This window comes from Ornithorhynchus anatinus, chromosome 8 (genome assembly GCF_004115215.2).
Source record: "Ornithorhynchus anatinus isolate Pmale09 chromosome 8, mOrnAna1.pri.v4, whole genome shotgun sequence".
Lineage (NCBI taxonomy): Eukaryota > Metazoa > Chordata > Mammalia > Monotremata > Ornithorhynchidae > Ornithorhynchus > Ornithorhynchus anatinus.
Genome location: NC_041735.1, coordinates 35485724 through 35504883, shown reverse-complemented (window position 1 = coordinate 35504883; position 19160 = coordinate 35485724). Strand labels below are relative to the sequence as shown.

General features: G+C 48.0%; 1 protein-coding gene across 2 annotated transcripts in view; it reads right to left on the bottom strand.

The window, feature by feature from the left end:
* VPS41 (VPS41 subunit of HOPS complex) overlaps positions 1–19160 on the bottom strand; it is a 150596-nt gene that overhangs the window by 112359 nt on the left and 19077 nt on the right. For both annotated transcript variants that reach the window (XM_029070448.1, XM_039912825.1), the window contains exons 2-3: positions 3222–3329; positions 478–555 (exon numbers count right to left, since the gene is read on the bottom strand). In XM_029070448.1, the coding sequence (XP_028926281.1) occupies positions 478–555; positions 3222–3329 (186 nt within the window). The remainder of the gene's footprint in view (positions 1–477; positions 556–3221; positions 3330–19160) is intronic.

The following is a 19160-nucleotide window of genomic DNA, read 5'->3' as shown; positions in this document are numbered from 1 at the left end:
TCGCCTCCTAATACAAACGATAAGTATTTCACTTGTTAGTAACTGTTTATCTAAATAGTCTGTGCACACCACTCCCACCCCACATATCCAGATGGAGCCCGAATAAAACTGACCTCCTTTAAAGGCATAACGTATGACTTGATGATCTCACAAAGGTTTTACAAGGAGTCTGTTTTAGACAGTCCCTGACTTGTGAGTATAGAAGATAGATAGATCTCATTTTCTTCATATACACACATATAAATATAAAGGGAGCACCGCCCTTCAGAAAGCTTGAGGACAGATCACCAAGGCTAGTGCTAAGATTTTTCGTATTTTGGCATTATCCTGACTTCTGGTCCTCCCCCTCCCCCCCCCCCCCCCCAAAAAAATTTCACGAGAAAATAGCAGCCTTAATTCTGCTCTGCATTCTTATATGAGATTTTGAGGCACAACATTATTTGATATCAACTTACTTTCAATCATTTTTTTACTTACAATGTCAAATTTTTGGGTGATGTTCCCTTGGACATCCAGTAGGTATACTTTGCCATAATGGGTACCCAGAGCTAAAAACTGTAAGAAGAACACAGGAGACTAATTAGGCGAACATCAGAATGAACGCATCATAAATAAATACATTCACAGTCTCAAAAGCCAAGAGGCTTTAAGGCCGAGTAAGGAGCTCCTCAAAAAGCAGTCTACTCCTGGACGGGATTTATTTTAGCTGCACCAAAAGGCGAGTGCTGGATGCCTTATTATTGTGATAGTGAAAGTTAGCTGTCAGAATGAGTCATGAGGACCCTCATCTCCTGACAACTAATGGTGAGTCTGGAGTATGTATCTCCTGCTTGATGAACTGGGGCAGCAAATTAAAAATGCAATGAGAAAGTCAGTTCAAAGCAAAGCCATGGGGATAATTAAGAAACAGCCACTAATATATATTGGAGGTAATTCCTTCCCATCCCTTTTTTTTTAAAAATAATAAAACCAAATCATAAGCAACCTGATCATTTTTACAGTATATTTCAGAGTAGTTGGGAGGAGGACGGATGGCTTCACAACTGTATTTCCTCCGCTACTATTAGACTATTTTTATGGTAGTTGCATCTTTTTGCATCACAAAGTCACTGCAGAGGTGCACATTTATTTAATATGTATGAAGTAAAAAAAATAAGATTCGAGACTTACTGATATTTGAACTCAGTGAACGAACCCTAAACAAGCCAGCAAAAACTCTAGGACTACTTGACATATGAGAGTGGGTTTTGCTTCCCCCCACCCCCCCCCACCATTTTTAGCATTACTCAAATAGTCTAGACTCCTAAATTCTCTGTATTTCCCTGCATGTGAGCATGCTTCATTGCAAACTATAATGAAATGCTCAAATTTACAGGCACTTCTAAGCGTGTCAGTCAAGCAGCACAATCTTTAAAAAATAACCTTACGGAAAGTCAAGGTTTAAAAGGATTTATCAAAATGGAATTGCTTAGAATGAAATTTCAGTTCAGGCACTTAAAATATGAAGCTACATTAAAGAGGAGTCCAAAAAAAAAAAAAAAAAAGAAACAGGAAAAGAAGGGGTTCATTAGAAATTCATCCCCTGTGATGCCTTTCACTCCTGCAAGGTTGCCTTTTTTCAGGAAGAAAAGGGTCCCCTGGGTAAAAAAATCAATACTGGTTAATAAAACATCAGGTGTGCAGACATAACTAGGTATGACTATTCCACTGCACAGGCTTGCTTGAATGCACCAGGTGCCATGACGATTAGTCATCCACTGCAGACAGCAAGGCTGGTGAAAATATGATGCTTTAGCCCTCGAAAGGAAAAGGGGGGAAAAAAAAGAAGTAAAGCAGAAAACGATAATTCTGGGGGGAAATTAGGCGGAATATCTAATCCAGATGGGGATGCTCCTACAAAGCTAACTTATTCTAATCCAGAGGAAGGGGCATCAACAGGTTATGATTTGATTCCCAGTGCCATTTGGGAAACATTTGATTTAAGCCATCATCGCACACTGCTGGAATCACACAACACACCCACCTGCATTCTGAGGCTCTCTCGGCAAGACGGATTCCTCAAAGACCACTATCCTCCTCATAAATACTGGGACTAGTTTACTAGAAAATTGAAAGAACTCGGAAACTTGAAACTGTTTTTCTACAATGTCACTCTTAGTGACAGTATTAGTTGGGGATCTGTCTCCTACATGTCTAGCTATCGAGAAACTCGCTGTGCTTAGGGGATGCGGATGCACCTGTCGTTAACTAGGGGGAAAAACTCCTCTCTAAATTGCAAGCATTCAAAAGTGACGAGGAGAAAAACCACCATCCAAATGCCGTGTGCTTTTGTGGATCTACGATTTTCACCTAGGAATTGGTACTTGCATGTATTGAGAAATAACTAGAAATAGCCCCCAGATGGAGAGATTTAAGAGAATAGTTATAGTTAGAGATGTGAAGGTGACCCCTAAACCAACTCTAAGGACATTTATAATGGAAATCTGCACTGTTGAGCCTCCTCATCTATTTGTGCTCTAAAGCAGCACAAAACCAAGGAGAGTCTATGGCTACGTACAATACGCACAACGCTCATTTTGAAGATTCTAGTGAGTGATGGAGATTAGTATGTGCTATCTGTGAACCTCTATGTTACGGCCCTTGGACAGACTCCAGATAAGTAACTCCGACATGATATCCGTCCCACAAAATGCTCACAGACAAGCTGGGGGAAGACAGACCTATAAAAAGGAGCAAAGAAATTACACGGCAATTACGCGGGGCATTTACAAAAATACAAGGATAAAAAATTAAGGGGGAGAACTTGGGTGGGGCAGTCCTGATTTTCCACTTTGCCCCAGGCCAGACTTTGCTCCAAACTGTCCGAGTCTCCTCCGTATTTATCAATCAATGGTGTCGACTGGAAGACAATCAACGGTATTGATCGGTAGAGTCGGTAGACACGCTCCCTGCCCTCAAAGAGCTGACGCTGAAACTATACTGTCACTCCTCCCAGGCAAATTTAGATCTGGATTTGATCCCATGGGGCTGTGGCTAGAGAAATACTGGAAAGTCAAGAGGTTTGGGTGGTCCCTGGCAACCAGATCATTTCTTAGAACTAGCAATTATTGAGTGCTCACTTTGTGTATGAGGTGATGATAATCATTTTAACTGTGGTACGGGTTAAGTCCTTACTATACGCCAAACCCGCACGTGTGCAAACCCCGGCCAAATTCAAGTACCTTCTCATGTACGGTCATGCAACTGGCTGCGTCTTTCTGGAGAATTTCGGTTACCCCATTGGAAAGCCTTTCATACTTGAGCTTGGGTTCTTCTTCGCTCTCTTCTTCCTGTAAGATGCCACGTGAAACAAAAAGCGACCGTCCATTTATTCGGAACCACCAAACGACTTCAAAATCCCCAAGTTTTACCCATGCGATCCCTCCATCACAACCAACTGATGTAACTGAAAACAGGGCAGCCGTGCTTCCCAGGAACTAGTAAAAGCATCGACGTTTGACACGAACATAAATTATCTATCGAAAAATCAACAGTGATAACGTAATATTCCCTCGACTGACATTTTAAAATTCTGGGAAACGTTTATGTGGCGGCTGTTAAAAGTTACATAATGTCTGGCCCTGCTCCATCTCCTGCGTCGCTCTGACTTGCTCCCTTTATTCATCCCCTACTCCCAGCTCCACAGCACTTATGTCCATATCCCTTATTTATTTCTATCAATATCTGTTTTCCCCTCTAGACTGTAAGCTCGTTCTGGGCAGGGAATGGGTCTGTTTATTGTTATACTGTACTCTCCCAGGCGCTTAGTTAGTGCTTTGCAGACAGTAAGTGCTCAATAAATATGACTGCATAAATGAATGACCTGGAAAGCTTTTGGCTTTTAGAGGGGAAAATCTATAGCCCCCTTTGCCTTCTAGTTAAAACATGCATAGTTACATATATATATATATAGAGAGAGAGAGAGGCAATACATATTGCTCCATTGGTTCCCACACTTAGGAGAGGGAGGAGGAAGACAATAATAGGACAATAATAATAATGATGGTATTTGTTCAAGGCTCACTATGTGCCAAGCACTGTTCTAAGCTCCGGGATATATACAAGGCTTTCGGGTTGTCCCACGTGGGGCTCAGAGTCTTAATCCCCACTTTACAGCTGAGGTAACCGAGGCCCAGAGAAGTTCAGTGACATGCCCAAAGTCACACAGCTGACGAGTGGCGGAGCGGGAATTAGAACCCATGACTTCTGACTCCCAAGCCTGGGCTCCTTCCACTGAGCCCCGCTGCTTCTCTGGAGAAGCATTTCTTCGTGCTCCTCCCTGAAGTCGTAGCTGAACCAATCCGAGAGAGAGATTGGGGAGGAAGGGGGGGGGGGGGTGGTGGGGGATAGGGAAGCAGTGTGGCCCCAGTGGAAAGAGCCCGGACGGGGAGTCGGAAGTCCTGGGTTCTAATCCTGGCTCCGCCGGGCCACAGTGACCTCCATGTCTCCACGTCATGTCTCCATGCCCAGGCTTCGGCTGCAGAGTAACAGCAACAGGGGTACGGCGCCTTGGGAAGCAGAGTCAGACATCCCCAAAACCTGCATTACGACAGGAAAATTGGGGGACCTGAGTACCCAGCAGAGCTGACTGGGATCTGTGCGGTCCTAACATGATTCTGAGGGTTCTTGTGACATGAATTTAGGGCTGAACCCCCCTGCCAACCCCGTACCCTCAACCTCTACCCCTCTGGGAAAACATGACACGTGTGTGTTCTGTTAAAGCAATAGGAGGGAATTGAAAAGGATGAAGCAAAAAAAAAAAAAAAAATTAAGGCAGCTCTACACTGACTTAATTGAACAAAAGCACCACAGAGTTTGCAGCAGACGAGAAATAAAACGGGAAAATACACTCCTGCCAAAAAAAAAAAAAAAAAATGGAAACGAGAAAAAGAACAAAATAGCCGGCCTCTCAAATGTATAGTAAAAAGTTGACATACGATTATTTCAAGGAGGATAATCGTGAGTTCCAGGAAAGTCATTGCTAGAATTGGTAGTTACACAACCCACTTCCACACGAGTATAAATATCTACCCGGCCACGGGTTTTTTCTGGCAAAGCCGAGTTGTCAGTGTGACCATCATTTTGATTTGAAGGCAAAAAAAGAAAATCACGCCGGTCTACAAGGGATGGGAAATTTTAAATTCAAAAATGACATAACCAAAGGAAAACTAGATTCCCGTGCTTGTTAATGTCCTGTGCAAAACAAGTTATCTGCAGGTATTCATGTGCCTTACTGGTCTTCAAGTCTGAATTTACAAACATTTTGAGACAAATCTGTGACAAAAGAAAATGATTTCACTTCAGCGGTATGTGTCATATTTCAAAGGTTATTTAGGAAAATTACAAGTGGTACTTCATTCCACGGAAATAATCTAGTGGTTTGACACCAATTAAATTAAAAAACAACACTCCCGGCAACATTAAAAATAACAAATTATACATTTTCAGTGCAATGGAGTAAGGTGATTAAGCAGTTTCCCAACATTTACACAAACGGATACTAAGAAACAGTAGAGATAAGAGCTATTTTAGATTAAAGACAGACTCAAAAATCTCTTCTCTATCTCTTTTTTCCCCATTCTCCTTTTGCTCATTCATTTTAATGCTCCTCTTAACCGAACTGACCTAAAATACTTCCTCACATTATCTGATGGAAAACAAACTTTCAAATTACATTTGAAGAATAAATCGGCCTGCGCTATTTAAAATGTTTCCATCATTTGACATGTATTAACGAATATCATTTTTTTTTTTTTACTAAAACGCTATGAGATCGTATCGTAACTCAAAACTTCCATCATCAAATTCATCACACTGTTAAAAGATGGGAGGCCTCAGTATAAGAAATAAAGATAATTAATACGGGAAGGTCAATAGCTACTAACAATTAGCTGACGTGTCTAAATGGCTTTGAAGGAAGGTACCTATTCAAATAATTCTACCCTTAGCTACAGAGGGTCTGAGAATGACATACCAAAAAGAAGTTGACTCGATCAGCTAATTATCTGACCCCATGGAAACTTGTGAGGGAAAAGATAAAAAAAAAAAAAGGAACAATTAGGCAGGGATATTTTACTTATGTGTTTACGAGCAATTAATTACATTTAATGGAGGCACAAGCAATCTGAGCCTTCTAGAAAGAACTGTGGAGAGAATGAATTGCATTCTAGGCACCTCGTCTTTATAATAAGATGCTACATGTTGCAGAAATCTGGACATCAAATGTGCAGCCAATGTGAAAAGTTAATTCTAGTCTCTTGACTGTTTTGCATAAAAGCACTCATCCACGGGCCATTAGGCAAAGTTACTGTAAATAAGTTTTGCCTGTCTTATTTATGGGTGAAAACTAAATAATTTCTCTCACACATACATTTACGGAAATATATACTTTTAAAAACGCAGTGCACTGAAGCATTCCGCTAGGCTTCAGAAAACAAATAAAACGAAAACTTCAATATTAGGCACACTGATGTACCATTTGGTGCCTCTCTGACAGGTATCTTTTATGTTAAGTTAAAGGCAGGCTAAACGTGCATCTTGAAGACTTTTTTTTTCCTTGGGGAAGAAACAAAGGAAATAGAAAATGATTTGTAAAACACAATTCGCTGAGGTTACTCTGTTACTGCAGCCCACCTATCACATTCCAAATAAAAAAAATACGACGAGCATCAAATGCACTTAATACACTTGGAGTTTCACTTTAAATTAAAAAAAAAGAAAAGGACTTTATGCAGCTTGAACTTCTAAGGTAAACCCAAACCCTGTGTTAATAAAAAGCAAATCAATAATTTTTGTTAAATTTTAATAATCTTGCAAACCTACAAATAAACCCATCAGCAGCTTGAGTTGAGATGACAGTTAGCTGTGTTTCTATGACAACCTGGAGGAAGAGAACAAGTCTTGACTTGCAGCTAAGCTAAGATATGAACAGAGTGACATTTACCCCATACAAAACTCACAGCCTTCCTGGAAAAAAAAAAAAAAAAATCAATTTCTCGACCAACACGGATCTTTACTAAGTGTATAGCACTTTTAATTAAAGACGAGTCCTTTAGGATTCCGGGACACTATTTTGGAAATGAATATCCCAGCACCGCTACGCCTACTTAAAAATCACACAGCTCTGGAGAACAAACACATTAAAACATCTTACATCTGAGTTTCCCATCCAGAATATTGTGGGTTCTTTTTTGAAATATCAGCCACGTCTGGATAACCTTGTTGAGATTAGGTCGCAAACATTTTTTGGAGTAGCAATAATTTATAGCTATGGAATGATTCATTTAAAATTCATTTTGATATTTCTTTCCTAGGAAGTATAATGAGATGATGCCCTAAATGGTATTTTTCAGACTCTTTCTTTCACTTCTTACAATTTCGTCTCAACATCTTTTGATTGATACAGTGCATACCCAGGCCAGTGAACAGAAACTTCGGCCTGGAAGTCAGACGGCCATGGGTTCTAATCCTGGCTTGGCCACCTGTCTGCTGTGTGACCTTGAGCGAGTTACTTAACTTCTCTGTGCCTCAGTTCCTTCATCTGTAAAACGGGGATTAAGACTGTGAGCGGGACAGGAACTGTGTCTAACCCGGATATCTTTTATCTATCCCGGAGCTTAGAACAATGCCTGGCACAAAGTAAGCACTTCAGTACCATAATTATCATTATTATTACTAATCGTCCTAAAATCCAGAGAGAATACTTTAGTTTACTTGTTTAAATAACTTGGGTTTTGGGGGGTCAGTAGATACGTCCTCTTTTCCAAGAATCAAGTTCATATCAATAATCAAAACTAGCACTTGAAAGTTTTCCAAAAATTGAAACTTGGAACAAAATAAGGGAAATCAGATATGAGGGGAAAATATCTCATACAGGCCAGATTAACAGAACATAGCACAGAGAGGTAGAAGTGAACTCCCTTGGGATGTTCTACATTAGTCTTTTTGAGTTTTCCCGAGCAGGAAAACCCATGAGTCTATTAAGCTCCCTTCTGCTTCCTTTATACCCTTGGATCTGAACCCTTTGGGTGTTTGCTATTCACCCCACCCTCAGCTCCACAATACTCCTGTACCGATCCGTAACTTATTTGTTAATGTCTGTCTTCCCCTCTAGACTGTAAGCTCACTGTCAGCAGGGAATGTGTCTACCGGCTGCTGTATTTAACTGTCCGGAGCGCTCAGTACAGTGCTCTGCACCAAGTAACCGCTTAATGACAAATACCATTAAAAAAAAAAATACCACTGAATGATTGAGGGCCTCGTAGCAGAAAGCAAAAAAATTACAAAAAAATGCTATCTTCCTCAATCACATCCTAGTTTTTTAAGGGTATCTGTTAAATCAATCGCATTTACTGAGCACTTACTACGTGCACGGCACTGATCAGAGAGCTGAGGTTGACGCGACTCAAGCAGACTGGCCCTCGGTCTACGTTCCGCGTGGGGCTCACAGTCTGAGGCACGGAGAAATGACCCGTCCAAGGCCACAGAGCCGACGGGATTACTTGTGAGGTATCCTTGGAAATAACGTAGTTGGAGAAGAGTTCTCCATTCTGACTCTGGATGCATTCCCTCCTAACCTCCTCTCCCGGAATAGGACCATTCCAATTCCCCGAAGCAGGAGGAGAATCCTAGAAATAAAGGAATGTCAAGTGTGTCTACTAAGTTGCTTTTGAAGAAAGATACCGTCCCTATCCGTCGGCCCCAGAGAAGGAAGAGACCATTCATTATCCAATTCGGGCAGAATCCGGACGTCAAGCGTCCCACAGAGACAGTGGATATACGTGGTAAATGTTGGTCTGACAAGTCCCGGAAAACATAAGCTTCATCCCTAACATCCCATCTAAGTGTTCAAACGATCGTATTTATGGAGCGTTTACTGCGTGCAGAGCACCGTACTAAGCGCTTGGGAAAGTGTAAAATATAGTTGATAGACGCATTCTCCGCCCACAATGGGCGTACAGTCCAGAGGACGCAACGGGCGCTCAAACAGAGTGAGTTGACTGAGGGGGAGAGTTGTAGCAGGTGAGAGGCAGCAAGACCTAGTGAAAAGAGCATGGCGGCCGGGCCTGGGAGTCAGAAGGACCGGGTTCTAATCCCGGCTCCTCCATTTGTCTGCCGTGAGATCTTAGGCAAGTCGCTTCACTTCTCCGGACCGTTCCTCATCGGGAAAACAGGGGTTAAAGCTGTGAGCCCCATGTGGGCCTTGGACTGTGTCCAACCCGACTGGTCTGTATCTATCCCTGCACTTAGTACGGTAAACTAAGGTTAGCAGGGTACGCATCCGGAGTCAGAACGGAGATCTCTTCTCCACCTACGTCATTTCCAAGGATACATCACAAGTAATCCCGTCGGCTCTGTGGCCTTGGACGGGTCATTTCTCCGTGCCTCGGCCTGTGAGCCCCAAGTGGAACACAGACTGGTGTTGTCCAATCTCATTAACTTGTATCAACCTCAGCTCTCTGATCAGTGCTATGCACATACAGTAAGTAAGCACTTAAATACCATTTAAAAAAAAAAAAAAAAAAAAATCCTCTCTCTGCCCCGTTCTCCTTTTGTCCGGCAACCCTCCCGCTCTTTCCAACCGTTCTCCCTCCACCTCCTGCACCCCTAACTCAGTGCACCCACTTTCTGCCCCCCGCACCGCTATTTTCCTCTTTTGGGGAGTACCGCTGGGCGTGGTCGATCAGCACGAGAGGCACCGCCCTCTCCTTCCTCCTTCCGTTTTCAGCTCCGCTCCCTCGCCCACGGGAACGTGAACGGGCCAGGGCAGGGAGACAGCAACGGCTGGCGTTGACGGAGCCGTGGCATTAGCGCCCAGCTCCTCCCTTTCCCTTCCCTTCCCCGCAACTAGGAGGAAGGGGCAGGAGTGGGGAACGATCCTACAGTTTGGGAAGGGGAGAGATGGTCTGCCTGTGTTAACGGTTTGACATCTGTGCTCCCTCCCACTTTCAATTTGAGTCCCACGTGGGACAGGGGCCGTGTCCGACCTGATTAACTTGTAATAACAATGACGATGATGGTACGTGCTGGGCGCTTATTACGTGCCAGGCGCTGTACTGAACACTGGGGTGGACAGGAGCAAATCGAGTTGGTCGCAGTCCCCGACCCACGTGGGGCTCCCCATTTTATAAATGAGGCAACTGAGGCCCGGAGAAGTGAAGTGACTTGCCCAAGGTGACACAGGAGACGAGTGGTGGAGCTGGGATTAGAACTCATGACCTTTCGACTCCTAGGCCCGTGTTCCACCCACCACATCCCGCTGTCTACCCCAGGGCTTAAAGTACTGCTTGACGTACCACGATTATTATTATGACGGGGGTTCAGAAATGGGAACGTAGTGGGGATCTGTGGGGAGGGGCAATTTCCGACTTACGGGATGGGAGCGTAACGGTTGGGACAGAGAGAAGAATTTAGATTACTAGAGAGATCTCTTAGGAGGCAGGGACCGTATCTAATGCCCGCCTGTGTATTCTCTCCCAGCGTTTAGTGCAGTGCTTTGCATACAGCAACTGCTTAGTAAATCCACCCGTAATTTGACGTTAGGCAGTGTGACCCGATGGAAGGAGCACAGAACCGCGTGTCACAGGCCCCGGCTTCGAAAGCCAGCTCCGTCGCGTGCCTGCTATGTGATCTCGGGCAAGTCCCGTAGCTTCTCCGTGCCTCGGTTCCCTCCTCCGCAAAATGGGGATTCAGTACCTGTTTTCCTTCCCCTTTAGACTGCGAGGCCTAGGTGAGAGAAGGGACCGTGTCCAATCTGCTTATACTAAATCTATCCCAGGAACTCGGTACAGTGCTCGGTACACAGTAAGTGCTGAAGCAGCATGGCTCGGTGGAAAGAGGCCGGGATCGGGAGTCAGAGGTCATGGGTTCGAATCCCGGCTCTGCCCCCTGTCAGCTGTGTGACCGTGGGCGCGTCGCTTCACTTCTCTGGGCCTCAGTTACCTCATCTGTGAAAGGGGGATGAAGACTGTGAGCCTCACGTGGGACGACCTGATGATCCTGCATCTCCCCCAGCGCTTAGACCAGTGCTCTGCACAGAGTAAGCGCTTAACAAATACCAACGTTATTATATGGCAATTGTTGATATTCCAGTTCAAAAATGGGTCAGAAAAAAAAAAAAAATCAGTGAAGCTCTTGCCATCCAGATCAACGGACTCCATTGGCATGAGAAAAGCCTGGGGCCCGGGCGTCAGAAGGACTCCTGGCCTGGCCACTTGTCTGCTGTGTGACCTTGGGCAAGTCACTCCACTTCTCCGCGCCTCGGTTCCCTCATCTGTAAAATGGGGATTAAGACAGCGAGCCCCATGTGGAACAGAGTCTGTATCCAACCCCATTATCTTGTACCTACCCCGGCACTTGGAAGAGAAACCGGCACAGGGTGAGCGCTTAAATGCCACGACTATCATTATTATTATTAGAGTCGCTTTTCGTGGTCCCACCCTCCCACTGGTCCAGGAAGAGAACAGAAGCACCACGTGAACAAGTTACCCCGGGGGGGCAGGGCAAACGACTCGGAAGCGCTCGGTGATTATCTGGGCAGACAGCGATACGGTGACTCGGGGCGGCCGCACAGGGTGACGGAAACCGGCCAAGGGAAGAAACGTTGGCCTGGGAAAATCACGCGAGTAAATGCGACGGTTTCGCTCTGCTGCCAAGGTTGGGGGCGCTTTAATGTCCTTTGGCCAGTAGAGTTGGGGACTCCCGAGACCCTCCTCTGGTTCTGTGAAAACTTCACGACTCAGAAGCCCCAGCGGTAACAAATCGATCCACTTACGCTCCGCGGGTCGACGGCCGGAACAACGGTGCCAATCTCGTCGGCCCAAATCTGATAAGCCCAGGAATGCCTCCTTTTACAGAGGACAAGAGACCTGACGCTCTGGCACGCGGAGGCTGAACGGGGCCGGCGGAGCTCTAACGCACGTCGCTTGTCGACGACGGGAACCTCAAGAGCGCGGAGTCTACCTCTAAATAAACCCGAAGCCATTTTACAGCCAAAGAGGACTGACACCCCTCTGCTCTGAATCGCCTCCAGAAAGAACCATTCTGTCTTCAAATGGATGGACTCTTAATCCTCTTACCTAATGCTGCTTCATCGTAGGGAATCGTATACCTCTCTCTGGTGGGAAAACCGCTTAGAACCAGTTAATCAGTCCCTGTCCCACACGAGGCTCACGGTCTAAGATTTAATCCCCATTTTACAGGTTAGGGAACTGAGTTACAGAAGTCGGTTGACCGACTTATCCAAGGTCACACAGCAAGCCATCATCGGAGCTGGGATTAGAACCCAAGTCCTCTGACTCCCAGGCCATGCACTTCCCATTAGGCCATGCTGCCTCTCTCCGGTTAAAAGCTTTTGAATGGAATTCTTGGTGCCACAGGAAATGGAAACAGAATAATTCGGAACCATGAGCTGTTAGAGGTTCCTGAAATGGGTGGATTCTGCCTTTCTGACCGAGGAGAATCCACTGGGTTTTGCCACGTTTCGCTATCCTTGGCACAAGATGTGCTCACCGACGACTGATTTCGAAGAAAATAAAAGAAATTAAAATATGTGGGTAACATTATTGCTTTCTGGAGCTTGGTTTCCACATTAAAAAGACACACTCCTGAACATCCCGGGGAACGACGATTCTTCTCTCGGAAAGTGGCTTCCCTCACGACGGCAACTTTGGCCGGAAAAGTGGTGGAGAACTTGAGCCATAAATAATTGAAGAGCGCTACTTAAGATTCACAAGACCTGCAGTCTTCATAAACCCTGAGCTCTCCTTTGCCCCGTAGTATCAGAATTTCAAGTTCCATTCAAGGAAAAAAAAAAAAAAAAACCACCGAAGGTCCCATGCCCTGAGCCATATACCATAAACAGGATCAACTTCCAGCATTTATTTTTATAGGGAAGGCGATGAGAATATAACCAGAAGAAAAAAAAAAAATTCAGGAAAGCAAATAAGCTTTTCATTTCCTTCTAGGAGCATGGCATAACCTCACCACACTTCAAGACATGCCATTTGGATAGACAATTTCCTCTCCTAATCAAAACAAGGCCCTCCTATTTCTTTTTTAATGGGATCTTAAGCGCTTTCTGTGTGTCAAGCACTGTTCTAAGCGCTGGGGCAGATACCAGTTAATCAGGACGAAAACAGTTCCTGTCCCACATGGGGCTCACAGTTGGACCAAGTCCTCAAATCTACTCTCCACCACTAGCCTCCACTAATCAGTCAATCAATCAATCAGTGGTATTAAATGCTTGGAAGACTACTATGCAACCAAATGTATTAACAATAATAACAATAATACTAATTATGGTATTTGCTAAGCGTTTCCTCTGCGCCAGGCAAGGCACGCAGCACTGGGGTGGATACAAGCAAATCGGGTTGGACACAGTCCCCGTCCCACGTGAGGCTCACGGTCTCAGTCCCCGTGTTACAGATGAGGAAACCGAGGCACAGAGAAGCGACTCGCCCAATTTACAGATACATTTCCTGCCCAAAACGGGCTCACACAAGGAGTCACGAAGCACTAGACTGTGTCCTGTGGCGCCAACAACTCAGAGCTACAACTGCTAATACCTGATTCTATTTATTGCTATTGCTTTTGTCTGCCTCCCCCGATTCGACTGTGAGCCCATCAGGGGGCAGGGACCGTCTCTATCTGTTGCCGACTTGTCCAGTCCAAGCGCTCAGTACAGTGCTCTGCACATAGTAAGCGCTCAATAAATACTATTGAATGAATAACCGAATGAACGATAAAAATCACCGATCCATCAGGTTTATTGACTGAGAGCTTTCCGTATGCAAAGCAGCGTATTAACAGCTTGGGAGAGTACAGTGCAACAGAGTTCCCTGCCCACAATGAACTTACAGTCTACGAGAGACATATTAACCCCTCCATTAACCTTTATTTAGCGGGGTTTTTTTATGAAATTTGTTAAGTGCCTACCGATTGCCAGGCACAGTACTAGGCGCTGGGTAGATAGAAGGTAATCAAGTTGGACACAGTCCCCGTCCCACATAGGGTTCACAGTCTGAATCCTCATTTTACAGATAAGGGGACTGGGGCGCAGAGGAGTCAAGTGACTGACTTACCCAAGGTCACGCAGCAGAAAAGTGGCAGCGCCGGGATTAGAACCCATGCCCCAACTCCTGAGCCTCGACTCTATCTGCTAGGTCACGCTTCTTCTCTAAGTCGGCTACATTCTCCAAATAAGTAAAACAACTTAAGGGAAGAAGAAGGGGAAAAGGGGGTGATGATCGACTCTGGTGATCAGAATCATAGTTTTTCTAAAGATTCCCATTTTTTTAATGCTATTCTATCGGTGCTTACTATGTGCCCGGCACTGTACTACATGCTGGGGTAGAATTATGGTGCTTACTAAATGGTTATCGTATACCAGCCACTCTGCTCTGAACTGCACCTTCTCACTCTCCTCCCTCAAGCAGCCCAACAACCTAATCCACAGTTCCAAGCTTTCACTTTTAGGCCACCTGCTTCTCCTTTCAAAATTTTCTTCCTGAACCTCCTCGCCAGTGCTCAACCACCCCTCAAATGATTTACGTTGAGATGGCGACCTGGTAGCATCAGTCCCGCAGAAGTCAGAAAACATGGGCCCGGGAGTCAGAGGACCCGGATTCGAATGCCGACTCTGACACCTGTCTGCTGTGTGACCCTGGGTAAGTCGCTTCACTTTCTGGTTCCTTCATCTGTAAAGTGGGGATGAAGACCGTGATCCCTACGTGGGACAGGAACTGTCCCCCAACCGGATTATCTTGTATCTACCCCAGCACTTACTACGGTGCCTGGCCATCACTCCAACTGCATTCACTGAGCACCTGCTGTGCGCGCCGCACTGGACTGAACGCTTGGAAAAGCCCAACACGCAATACAACCGACGTATTTCCTGCCCCCCAAAAAGCGCTCAAATTTCATTTTTTAAGAATGGCAGAGAGAAGGCCTTTCTGAGGTTATCAAGTCGATAACAGCAGCAACAGTTACGACACCTGTTAAGCACCTACCCCGTGCCAAGCACTGGTGCTAAACGCCGGGGTAAATACAAGTCAGTCGGGTCGGACACAGTCCCTTTCCCACACGGGGTTCGCACTCATCCCTGCTCTGCCACTTGTCAGCTGTGTGACTGTGGGCAAGTCACTTAACTTCTCTGGGCCTCAGTTACCCCTTCTGTAAAATGGGGATGAAGCCTGTGAGCCTCACGTGGGACAACCTCATCACCCTGTCTCGAACCCGGCGCTTAGAACGGTGCTCTGCACATAGTAAGCGCTCAACAAATACCAACATTATCATCTCCATTTTACAGATGAGGTAACTGGAAGGGAAGTCACCTGCCCAAGGTCACCAAGCAGACACGTGGCAGAGTCAGGATTAGAACTCGGGTCATCCTGAGGCCCAGATCCGTGCTCCGTCCGCTACGCCACGTTCTTGGCACGACTCCCGCAAACGTTCTTTTCATTCGATACTACTGAGTGCGCGCTTACTATGCGCAGAGCACCGTACTAAGCGCTTGCAACGGACAAATCGGTAACAGAGAGCGACGGTCCCCGCCCTTTGATCCGATCGGGGGAGGCGGACGAGGACAAGGGCAATAAATAGAATCGAGGTCAGAGGGCCTGGCATATCATATTTAAAGGTAAGAAGGCAGGGCAAGGCCTATTTAAAGGTAAGAAGGGAGGGCAGATCCTTTTTCAAGGTAAGACTAGGCCGTAGAACGACCCGCGTTCCAGAGGGCCTTCCCTTTTTTCCAGAGCAACATCCCTCGGGTGTTCAATTATTTAGCCCTCCTGGCCTCTCCAATCTGCCCGGAGGCAGAAGTGACCCGCTAACGACCCTCCTCCTGCATCACGAGCCTAAAAACCGCTTCCATACCATCATCAGGGTCTGTGCACCTCAGCCGCGGCCAAAACGGCCGCGGAGGGAAAGGAGGATTCCGGAGAGCTCGGAGATCTGACAGTCCCGGCCACCACGGGCGGTTTCCACGCGTGGGTGGGAAGTTAGGCCGAAACCCAGGGAAAAAGTCGTCAGATCTCACGGGACGGGGACAGCGCGAAGAGCGGAGGCCTGCCTGGAATTCGGCGAACGAGCCGAACGGCAGTCGGTGATCACCTACACAGTAACTGTGGTATCTGTTAAGCGCTTACTCCAGGCCGAGCACTGTGCTAAGCACTGGAGCAGGTTCAGGATAATCAGGTCCCACACGGGGCCCTCAGTTTGTGCAGAAGGAGCAAGAGACTTTGAAGAGACTTCGAATAGACTTTGAATAGACTTCAAAACCCTACTTAAAGCTCACCTCCTCCAAGAGGCCTTCCCGGACTGAGCTCCCCTTTTCCCTCCGCTCCCTCTACCCCCCCCCCCCCCCCGCTTCACCTCTCCGCAGCTAAACCCTCTTCTCCCCCCATCTCCCTCTGCTCCTCCCCCTCTCCCTCCCCATCCCCTCAGCACCGTACTCGTCCGCTCGACCGTATCTATCCTCGTTACCCTATTTATTTTGTTTAAGGAGCTCTACATCCCCTTGATTCCATTTATTTGCTATTGTCTTAATGAGACGTTCATCCCCTTGAGTCTCTTCACTGCTATCGTTCTTGTCCGTCTCCCCCATTTAGACGGCGAGCCCGTCACAGGGCAGGGACTGCCTCTATCTGTTACCGATTTGTCCGTTCCAAGCGCTTAGTACAGTGCTCTGCCTACGGTAAGCGCTCAATAAATACTAGTGAATGAGTGAATCTCCGTTCTCAGATGGGGAAACCGAGGCAACAGAGGGGAAGGGATTTTGCTCGAGGTTCTGCGGCAGGCAAGCGGCGGAGCCGGGTTTCGAACTCGATTGGACCCCTCCAATAGGTCCCGCTGCTTCTCTTCTGCCGCCTAAAGCAGGGAAGCTCGTCACGGATTCGCCCAAGGTCTAAAGGAGGGCTTCGTCGGGACGCCCCGGTGGCCGGGCTAAATCCGCGGGGGTCACAGTGTACTCGCTGCGGTTGAGCCGCCCCTCAGCCGAGCTCAAGCTGCCGCTACAACCGACGCAGAGAAGCGGCGCGGCTCAGTGGAAAGAGGCCGGGCTCTGGAGTCCGAGGTCACGGGTCCGAACCCCGGCTCGGCCACTTGTCAGCTTCGCTTCTCGGCGCCTCGGTTCCCTCATCTGGAAAATGGGGATGAAGACCGTGAGCCCCACGTGGGACGACCTGATTCCCCCGTGTCTGCCCCGGCGCTCAGAACGGTGCTCGGCACACGGTAAGCGCTTAAATACCAACACTGTCAACAGACGAGGACACCCAAACCGCCGAGGGACCGTGGAATAAAGCCATCAGCAGAGGCTCCACGAAACGTGACGACGACGATGGTATTTGGTGAGCGTTAGGTGTCGAGCACTGTTCTAAGCGCTGAGGTCGATCCAAGCTAATCGGGTGGGGCACGGTTTCTGTCCCACCCGGGGCTCACAGTCTTAATCCCCACTTTACAGCCGAGGTAACTGCGGCCCAGAGAAGAGAAGTGACTCGGCCAAGATCACCTAGAAGACAAGCGGTGGAGCCGGGATTAGAACAGAACCCAGGTCCTGCTGACTCCCAGGTCCGCGCTCTATCCACTACGCCCCGCTGTTACGGCGCGATTAGACTGTAAACCCGTCACCGGGCAGGGAGGGCCTCGATCTGTTGCCCAACTGTCCCTTCCAAGCGCTTAGTACAGTGCTCTGCACGTAGTAAGCGCTCAATAAATACTACGGAATGAACGACATATCACGGTACCAGGAGGGAAGGAGCACGGGGTGGTGGATAGAGCACAGGCCACGGGAGGTCACGGGTTCTAATCTGGCCACCGGAAACGCACCCCGGTAGCCCCTTGTGGTTATAACCAATGAGGCCCACAACAGAACGGAGAACGGATTCGAAACCGGAACAGATGCCAGGATCTTCTTACTGCCCCCATCCTAAAGATGTTCAACTTGCCCACCGACCGTACTTACTGAGCCCCTACCACGTGCCGAGCACTCTACGGAGTCCTCGGGAGTCCTAATCCCGGCTCCGCCGCCCGTCCGCTGTGCGACCTTGGGCAAACCGCTTCACTTCTCCGGGCCCGTTCCCTCAACTGTAAGACGGGGATTGAGACTGTGAGCCCCTCGCGGGACGGGGACCGTGTCAAACTGTGTACGTACCCCAGCGCTTGGGCCAGCTCCTGGCACCGGGTATTCACTCCTTCGCTCAGTGGTATTTATCGAGCGCTTACTATGCGCAGAGCACCGTACTGAGCGCTTGGAACGAACAAGTCGGCAACGGAGAGAGACGGTCCCGGCCCTCCGACGGGCTGACGGTCCGATCGGGGGAGGCGGGCCGACGAGAACGATGGCGATGAATAGAGTCGAGGGGAAGAACGTCTCGTAAAAACGACGGCGACTAAACAGAATCGAGGCGATGGACGTCTCACCGACAAAATAAATAGGGTAACGAGGATAGATACGGTCGAGCGGACGGGTGCGGTGCCGAGGGGATGGGAAGGGAGAGGGGGAGGAGCAGAGGGAGATGGGGGGAGAAGAGGGTTAAGCTGCGGAGAGGCGAAGGGGGGGGCGGTAGAGGGAGTGGAGGGAGAAGGGGAGCTCGGTCTGGGAAGGCCTCTCGGAGGGGGTGAGTTTTAAGTAGGGTTTCGAAGAGGGGAAGAGAACGAGTCTGGCGGGGGCGGGGAGGGGGGGCGTTCCGGGACGGCGGGGGGGGGACGCGGCCCGGGGGCCGACGGCGGGACGGGCGAGACCGAGGGACGGCGAGGAGGTGGGCGGCGGAGGGGCGGAGCGTGCGGGGTGGGCGGTAGGCAGAGAGAAGGGAGGAGACGTAGGAGGGGGCGAGGCGACGGACAGCCTCGAAGCCTAGAGTGAGGAGTTTCTGTTCGGAGCGGAGGTGGACAGGCAGGCCCAGAGCGTTTCTGCGGGAAGATGAGCCGGGCGGCGGAGTGAAGAACAGACCGGAGCGGGGCGAGAGAGGAGGAAGGGAGGTCGGAGAGAAGGCTGACGCGGTGGTCTAGCCGGGATACGACAGAGAGTGAGCACTTAAATACCACAATTGCTACTATTACTACGTCTACGTGCACGGTGTGGCACCGTCAGCGCTACTCCGGCCCCCCTTCGGTCGCACCCGTGT